Consider the following 9447-nt stretch of genomic DNA (forward strand, 5'->3'; position numbering starts at 1 on the left):
TGGATGGATGGACAAAACAATATATTTATCGAAAATGGGCCCATTAACAAGTGTGGGTAGCGTAGATTCATCCACATTAATATGAGACTTTTTTATAACCAAATAGAAACTCCTCGTTGTCCCTTTAATCATGTGTTTTTGTTTCTTTGTAAGCATCTTTGGGTTATTGAAAAGCACTATATAAATTAAATGAATTAATTAATTAATTAATTAATTAATGTGTATCTCTACCTGGTAGAACGGGTTCGATTTCCCCGCTCTGATGATGTAATGCTCCAGAAACGGACGCGTCGCTGTTTCTTCGTCTTCGGCGGCGGCGGCGGTGTTGCTCTGCGGACCGTCTGCCTCGTCCGACTCAAACACCTCGTAGGCGGCGAGCTCGGGCGTCTCCGCCTCCTGGACGGGCTCCACTGGAGGCGGAGGAAGAGCCGGTGGCGTCTCCTCGTCTTCAGCGGGCGGCGGCGGCGGCGGTGTCGGCGCTGGCGGCGGCGGCGGCAGCAGTAGAGGCGGAGGAGACGAGGCGGCCGGCACCGGCGGAAGCGGTGGCGGCTCTGCGGTCGCCATCATCTCCATCGTGCTTTTGCTTTTGCCGAATATCTCCACCACGAGGACGTTCAGCCAGTCGGGGTCGGACAGTTTGGCGATGAGCGGCAGGATGACGTTGCAGGTGATGAGCTCGCCGACCACGAAGCGACCGGACCGCGTCTCCAGGTGCGGCGGCGCCACCAGGACGTGCAGCAGCAGGTCGACCGCCGCGCGGGTGTAGTTCAGCTCCGCGTCGTCGCTGCTCGTGGCCGGGTGCGGCGCGGTGACGGAGGAGTACGCCCTCCACAGCCGCTCGCTCTCGTCGGCACGCCACTTCTTCTTCGGCGTCGTTGTGATGGACGCCGCCTGTTGCTCAGCGACCAGCAGCTCCTTGGCCTGGATGAAGTCCTGCAGGTGGCAGCCGAACAGGTCCAGGATCCTCTGGGTCAGAACCTGAACGGACCAGAGGAGGCAACAACAATTAATCGATTATTAAATTTTTTTCAATTTTTTTTTTTTATACCGGGAAGAGGAGCTTCAAGAAGCTTCCGCTACAAAACAAGCTTGGCCCCAAAACCTCTGACAAGCCTGACAAACTGACATAAAATGGCCAAAAAAAGACTTCAAGGAATATTTAAAGGGATAGTTCACCCAAAATTGAAATTTCATTATTCAAATTTCACTCATTATCTACTCACCCTCAAGTCGACTAAGGGCTGGGAGAAGTTTCAGAGTCCTCCGTGGCTTCTCTGAGTTACAGGGGGTCTCGGCGTAGCAGTGCATGTCCATATAATGGTTGCAAATGGATACCAACTGTCTTCATAACAAAAAGTCACACCAAAAAACATCCAAATACCTCCATGCTGCTCGTCTGTAATGTCCGTCTTGTATTGAAGCCCCAAAATGCTAAATTGTCCCGAAAAAAATTTAATAAGTCTATATTTCAAGCTTGTTTGTAGTGGAAGCTCCTCTCCAAATTTGGACGAACCGGGAAGAGGAGCTTCGAGAAGCTTCCGCTTCAAAACAAGCTTGAAATATAGACTTATTTAATTTTTTTCGGGACAATTTCGCATTTCGGGGCTTCAATACAAGACGGACATTACAGACGAGCACTATGGAGGTATTTGGATGTTTTTTGGTGTGTCTTTTTGTTACGAAGACAGTTGGTATCCATTTGCAACCGTTACATGGACATGCACTGCTACGCCGAGACCCCCTGTAACTCAGAGAAGCCACGGAGGACTCTGAAACTTCTACCAGCCCTTAGTCGACATGAGGGCGAGTAGATAATGAGTGAAATTTCAATTTTGGGTGAACTATCCCTTTAATGAAAGAAGCAACAACATGTTTCTAACATATAAACTAAGAGGAATCAGACCTGTTGCTGCTCTGTGCTCTACACACGTGGTTAAAACACCCGTGTGTCAGAGTCAATCTGTGTTTTTGTTTGTAACTCAGTGACATCTGAGAAACCAGGTCACAGTGGAAACTTTTTCACCACAACCTGGTTTCAGAACCTGCAGACAGACACACCGCAGCGCTGCAGCTCCTCGCTGACTCATCATCACCATCATCGTCATCGTCATGACCACCGTACCTTCCTGTCGACGTGTGTGGCTCGCAGCTTCAGCTCCATCGCCATGGAGACCATGGCCTCCTGGACCTCGGTCTCGAAGCGGCTCTCCGACGACACGGTGGAGAACCAGGACGTCACGAAGTCCCTGATGATCTTCCTCACCGTGTTGTGGATCTCCTGGTCCAAGAGGCCGTCGTCCTCCACGGTGGACGGGACCTGAAGACAAGACAGGCGTTACATAGTAGTCTACTTGCCAGCCCATAGGGCCTCATTGTGAACCCGGAAATGTTGAGTACCCCAAGGTTTTATGTTAGAAATAGATAGTATGGGTCCCTAGTATTGAGAAACTGCCGGATGCTAACTTATATATATTGGGCAATTAGCATAACATACATAATTAGCATAAATTAGCATAATTGCCTATATGGGCAATATTTCAACAAAATTGACTTGGCTGATCTGGGCAATATTGGAGTGGTTTTAGGGGTTATTGATGATGCTGAATCCATTTCTGACATTTTCAAAATTCAAAATGGCTGTCTAAACCGGAAGTGACCAGATTTTAACCGCCAGTGGGCCGATTTTGATGGATTTCAAAATCTGGTCATCGGTTTAGACAGCCATTTTGAATTTTGAAAATGTCAGAAATGGATTCAGCATCATCAATAACCCCTAAAACCACTCCAATATTGCCCAGATCAGCCAAGTCAATTTTGTTGAAATATTGCCCATATAGGCAACTATGCTAATTTATGCTAATTATGTCAATTATGCTAATTGCCCAATATATATAAATTAGCATCCGGCAGTTTCTGAATACTAGGGACCCATACTATCTATTTCTAACATAAAACTTTGGGGTACTCAACATTTCCGGGTACTCATTGTTGGCAAGTAGACTATAGATAGATAGATAGATAGATAGATAGATAGATAGATAGATAGATAGATAGATAGATAGATAGATAGATAGATAGATAGATAGATAGATAGATAGATAGATAGATAGATAGATAGATAGATAGATAGATAGAAATAGCCGAGAAATAACAGTCAATTTCATAGTTATGTCGAGAAATATAGAAGTGCAAGGACTTGGTGAAGAAAAACTCTGGACTTTCTCAAAAAATTAAAGCATGTGTAATCTTTAGTCTTTATGAAAAACATGACAAACTGACTGTTATTTCTAGGCTATTTCTAGAAATTACTATGCAATTAATTGCACTTTCTGACAACAACAACAACAGAAGTCTGTTGGATCCTTTAAGGATTGATTGTAAAGTTCTTTTACTCATTTATAAAGTCTTAAATAACCTGGCTAGCACCATCCTATATTGCTGATTTCCTTTCTTTTTATACCCCAACAAGAACGCTCAGGTCCTCCACTGCCTGTCTTGTAGTTGTCCCACAAGAAAACTGGTGAAGCTGCTTTTTGTTTTTATGGCACTAAACTCTGTAACACTCTCCCTTTAAACCTAAGAATAGGCTAGCAGACTCGTTTGCCATTTTTTAAAAGAAATTGAAAACATATCTTTTTAATTTGGCTTTTAATAGGGGTTGATTTTATCTTTTATCACTGTTATTGCTGTGCTTTGTTTTGTTGACGATGTGTTGTGTTTTCAACTGTTGTTGTTTTTATTGTCTCTGTAATAATAATAATCTTTATTTATAAAGCAACTTTCATGCAAAAATTCAGCCCAAAGTGCTTGAACAAAGCAACTATTATTATTATTGAAGGGATAGTAGCATTTTTTTAAAGTGGGGTTGTATGATCTACAAATAGCCCCTAAGTAATTTAATTGCAGTAGAAGACTCTCTGCACTCCTCCCGTTAGCAACGCCAGCCCATAATAGCCCTGCCCAGAGATTTACAACATACAGTGTTGTGAATGGACCCAAAGAAACGGCCTATTTTCGCGGCCTAAAAGAGGTTTTACCTGAAAAAAATACACAGTTCCATTGTTCTCTATAATATAATTTTTTCCAGCCCTTCAAAGTGCAGGAAAAACACAGTTTTTATTTGGACCTAACCAACTCACGTATCCCTCCGCCCAGGGTTAGCGCCCGCCGATCAGCAGTTGGTTAGCTCCAAATAAAAACTGTGTTTTTCCTGCACTTTGAAGGGCTGGAAAAAATTATATTATAGTGAACAATGGAACTGTGTAATTTTTTTTCAGGTAAAACCTCTTTTAGGCCGCGAAAATAGGCCGTTTCTTTGGGTCCATTCACAACAATGTATGTTGTAAATCTCTGGGCAGGGCTATTATGGGCTGGCGTTGCTAACGGGAGGAGTGTAGAGAGTCTTCTACTGTAATTAAAGTACTTAGGGGCTATTTGTAGATCATACAACCCCACTTTAAAAAAATGCTACCATCCCTTTAAAAAAGGCGCTTAGATTTTGCATTTGGTTTGGAAAAGGTGGTACCAGGGTTCATTTGGGACTCTGGTTTGGACCAAACAAGTGAACAGATTCCCCGCTGAAGAGGTGGGACTCAGTCTGGGTTCACCTGTTTGGTCCGAACCAGAGTCTGGTGGTTTGTTTTCACATCGGCAACGAGGGAAAAGTCAGTTTGCAGCGAAACCAAACAGCTGTGGTGTGAACAACTCGGCCCTCAAGAGTGACATGTGATTCCTAGAAGCATCACGGTGCTACTGTACCTGCTCCAGCGTGACGAAGCGCTCCAGGTGCAGCACGCTGTTGGACTCGAGCACGGCCTGCGAGCCGAGCCAGCCGCCCAGCACCACCAGCAGGCTGGTGAAGACGCACAGCAGCCAGATGTTGACCAGCAGGTGGAACAGCAGCAGCCAGGCCAGCAGCACGCCCACGCCCAGCACGCTGCGCTGCCCCAGCACCTCCGTCATGGCGCTGGAGGGGTTAACCGCGTCCGCACCGACCGACACCAGCGGAGATCAGACCAGCGATCAGACGGACGACGCACACGTCACAGCAGCATCTCACCTTCAGGAAACAAAACAGAGAGAAAACACTGACGTTGTATTGTTTTATTATGAGTCTGAAGGCAACGCTGCACATTGTTTCCTGTTTGTTTTTATTCTGTTTGAACTGTTTCACTGTCTCATGTGTATTTTATTGTTTTGTGACTGTGTTTTTTTATTTTATTATTATCGTCTATGCAACAGTTCCCGGCTGCATTCAAATCTAATTTCTCCGAAAGGAAATAAATAAAGAATATTGACTTTGACCTGAATATAAAAACCTGCAAACAGCAGCAGAGTCTTTTCATAAAACTCGTGTTTTCTTAACCTGTGCAATGTTTAACTATAGCTAAATATTCCTCATGCTTCATACTATATGTCATAATAATAATTATCATTCATAAGATTTATACAAAGTTTTCTCAGGCACTCAAAGATAAGTCCAGTTGGAGACACAGGTTGAGATGAAGAAGGAGTCGGGACATGTTGGATTTCTTGAAGAGTTGAGTTTTGAGCTGATTTTTAAAAGAGTGCAGTGAGTTTGAGTTGCAGATATTTAGAGGGAGGGAGGGCGCTGCTTGGTCCAGGAATTTTCAAAGTTGGAAAGCTTCCATGGGAATAAACAGGAATAAATCCAAATTTTACAAAATAGAAGGTTGGCCCTTAATAACAGGGAACTTAAATATAGTTGGGGAAAATATATCTATAATCTTGGCTAAAACAACCAGATTTAATGCAAGTACACTTGAATATCTATGCTATTCCTCAACCACATGCACACAGCACACTGCAGGCGTCCCCGGTTCGTATCCCGCATCGGGCAGCCCTTTCCTGCATGTCATTCCCCCTATCTGACTCCCCCTTTCCTGTCTCTCTCTCCACTGTGCTATCAATTTTTTTTTTTTAAGTTTCCAATTTGGAATATTTCCAAAATTCCCCAGCTTAAAGCAGAAGTAAGTGGAATGTTTGTGTTAATATAAGTCTTAAATAGTTATATCTTCCGACAGCAATCACTTACATAGAGTGTTTGGTCTGAAACACGGGTCTGTCAGTCACTCTGCTCTGCTCTGAGCCGAGGAGAAAACTTTCCTTGTATCCTACAACCTTTATCCAATGAGGAGAGAGAACGGCATAAAGGGGCGGTCCTCGCTGTGTGTGCAGCCAAGGGATGCGCGTGAATGTGGTGACATAGGGACGAGGGCGGGGACTGCTAACTCCATCGGCTGACAAGTTAGCCAAAACCACCGGATCGCTTACTTCTGCTTTAACTTCCCATAGAAAGTTTCTGGAAATGTACAGGAAATTTTCCGCCCCTTTGCAACACAAATCCAGTCTGGCTTTTAAATGTTAAAATGGCTTGATAAACATGTAGGCTTAGACATGTGACTTGAAGTTGGATCCATGACAGGTTTATGACCAGAGGGGAGGGGGGGGGCTGTAGCTATGTGTCTGTATATTTCAATTTCAATTCAAGCCACTAATAATAGATATTAAAAATGTGGTTTAAACACAAGAGACATGGACACAGAATGGATATTAAAGGCCAATCAACAGATGTGCAGCCTTGTGCACAGCTGTATGAACATGGCTGGTGAAATGCAGCAGCAGCAGGAGGAGGAGGAGGAGGAAGAGGAGGAGGGGGGGTTACTATACACAGGGATTCATTCAGTAAAATATCCAGCAAGGATGTTTGGATCATTTTCATTTAATAAGGCTTGTGCATGATCCACATATGAATATATATGATTTATTATAACCCTGCTAACAGTTAGCCAGTGTTTACTCATTCCCTGTGTATGTAGTCAGTGTTCAGTCACACTGTTACTTGTTTTTTTATGGTTTTAATGAACTAGTTCTGGTGTTTGATCAATATTACAACAGATAAAAACTTATCTTCTGTGCTGAGAAAACGCGAAACCAAACTATGTTTAGAAAATGTGCTAATTCAGTGGTTGGTTGTTTTCCTACGATGAGCGTGTATTCGTAGTTTATTGGTTCCATACACACAACAGCTGAGCTTCAGTCAATTTAATGTCTATATTATGATCGTGTTAGATATATATATATATAGGCTATATCAGTCTTTCTGTCTCTATTATCCACGGGTTATTTGCAGTGGAAGGAAACAACAAGTAAAAGGCGGAGAGAGAAAAACAAGACGACTAGTTCTCGGTATAAAACATAAAATCCGATTTAAATATAAGATGATATAGATTCCTCAGAGCTTTGTCAAACATATCCTGCGTGTTTAAATCATTTCCCACAACAGGAATCAACATTAAACTGTGATGTTTGTGGCTGCAGACTCGTAGCAGCCAAAGCTACATGTAGCACTGAGCTAACTAACGCGTAATTTACCGCGTTAATTAAACTCATAAATGTCACCAGAGCTGTAAAATAACAAAAACTGACTGAATAATTACTAATAATGTTAGTAATTACCCTGTTCGAGCTGCCATGGCCCTGTCTGGGAGGTCTGGTGATGATGAGCACCGTCGCTGCTGCTTTGTTTACTTTTACTTCCTGTATCGTGACGTCAGCGTCAAACAAGAAAACCCCTCCGCGTGCCTCCCACGCGCTGTAAAAAATGTACGCAGGAGGAAGAAGCAGAAGAAAAGAAAGAGAAATAGTCCCTGAAATTACGACCTGACCCAGCATGACTTTAGAAAATAGTTTTAGAGAATTGTTCGGTGGGTGTCGAACAACTACAGCTCCCATGAGGCTTTGCGAGCGGCTAAGACTTTCGCCATAAGATGTTTCATCATGGCTTGTAGCTGACAGTCAGCAAAAAACAAGATCTAAGATTTTTGTTTGTGGCCCTGCACTCTAAGCACAAACACCAAATCACTGGTTAAATCAGATACAGACATGTTTATGCCCTCTGAGGTTTGGGGCCATTTTCTCGACTTTTACATATTTTCTTGGGCTAAATTTATATTTTTAAGATAGTCTTGCAGATGTAACAATACTCAAGTGTTTTATGTCTAAATATTAGAACCTCCGCTGTAAGCACACTGAGGCCAATTTGTCCTAGAACACTGTAGAAAGAAACAATTTAGGCCAAATGCTGGAAATTTGAGGTCTGCTTTTAGAAAAATTTCAAATCCCTTGTGAAAACACACCTTCAGTCATGAGAATGAACTGTTTTGGTGCTTGAAATAGGATATGGATACAGTAATAGATAAGTGTAGAAAACAAACCTAAAATGAGATTTTGTAAAATCGCTTTTTGAGCACAAATGTTGTCATTCTGCCGTTCTGTTTTCACCAAATGTCTCAAATGTGAGATAAAAGAAGCTGAATATTGACTTCAAATTACATATAAAGCTCATAGCGTGCTGCAGACCTCAGGATGTTTAAATGACTTGAATGAACCCCGGTACCTTTCTGATCATGTGGCCCTAAACAACCGCATAGAGTGTTTATGCCAGGGGCCGGCCCTGAGTCAGCTGATGCAGACGTGTTGCTTCGTTTAATAGTTACAATATGATATATAGTTTATCATTTATAAAGTGAGAGTGTAGTTATATATTATGTGGAAATTCCCTTGTAACAATAGCAAAGAGTACAGGATGCGTAAAGAAATAAGGAATAAAAAATATAAAGGATTTACTATGTACAAGAATATAAATATATATTAAAAAATATATATATTTAAGTAGACAATATATAGCCTATATGAGATATTGTACAGTGTGGGTGGTCATGAAGAACAAGTAAAAGTATGTATGACTATTGTATGAGTGAACAAGGTAAAAAATACACAAGAATAAATTATACAGAAATAAAATAAAAACATACTTAATAAGTACAACTGGGTGAGGGAAAGGAGTGTGAACAAAGAAAAGACACCTTATTAGGGAAACTAAAGGGAGATTTACACAATACAAAATAACACACATGTATTACTGGACTCCACACAACAATAACTTATGTTGGACATGTCAGAAAGACATTTTCTGTAATCGTGGTAGAGACTACAACGGCTGCCAGGACAATACTTAAACTTTGGAAAACACCCAAAAACCCAAAGAGTGCATAAACGTTATAATAAAATACAGCTTCATACAAACTTATGCTCAATATTTCTAAAATTAAAGAGGAACTATGATACATTTTCACCTTAATTAAAGAGATTCAGATTAATTGTGATGGTTTAATAAATGGCTTGTAAATTGTTACAGGGAGAATGGAGGCAGATAAGGCTACACAAATACACACATAGTAACATGGTATATTATAAATAACGTTATCCAGCGCTCCACGGATTGATTTCTCACCGGCTTCGTTGAAAACAAAGGTTAGCGAAACAGAGGAAAGTAAATGGACTTGCATAGTTCCCCTTTAAAAAATAAATACATTTTTAAACAAATTTCCACATTTTGCCGGTGCCACACTAGGGGGGATGTTT

General features: G+C 41.8%; 1 protein-coding gene across 1 annotated transcript in view; it reads right to left on the reverse strand.

Moving 5' to 3' along the window:
• snx19b (sorting nexin 19b) overlaps window positions 1-7578 on the reverse strand; it is a 66147-nt gene extending 58569 nt beyond the window's left edge. The window contains exons 1-4 of the mRNA XM_085794814.1: window positions 7480-7578; window positions 4759-5059; window positions 2123-2317; window positions 232-978 (exon numbers count right to left, since the gene is read on the reverse strand). Coding sequence (XP_085650940.1) covers window positions 232-978; window positions 2123-2317; window positions 4759-4962 — 1146 coding nt within the window. The 5' untranslated portion in view covers window positions 4963-5059; window positions 7480-7578. The remainder of the gene's footprint in view (window positions 1-231; window positions 979-2122; window positions 2318-4758; window positions 5060-7479) is intronic.
• Window positions 7579-9447: the final 1869 nt, after the last annotated feature.

The sequence above is a fragment of the Trachurus japonicus genome, chromosome 13 (assembly GCF_045865225.1).
Source record: "Trachurus japonicus isolate A0001 chromosome 13, Traja_1.0".
NCBI lineage: Eukaryota > Metazoa > Chordata > Actinopteri > Carangiformes > Carangidae > Trachurus > Trachurus japonicus.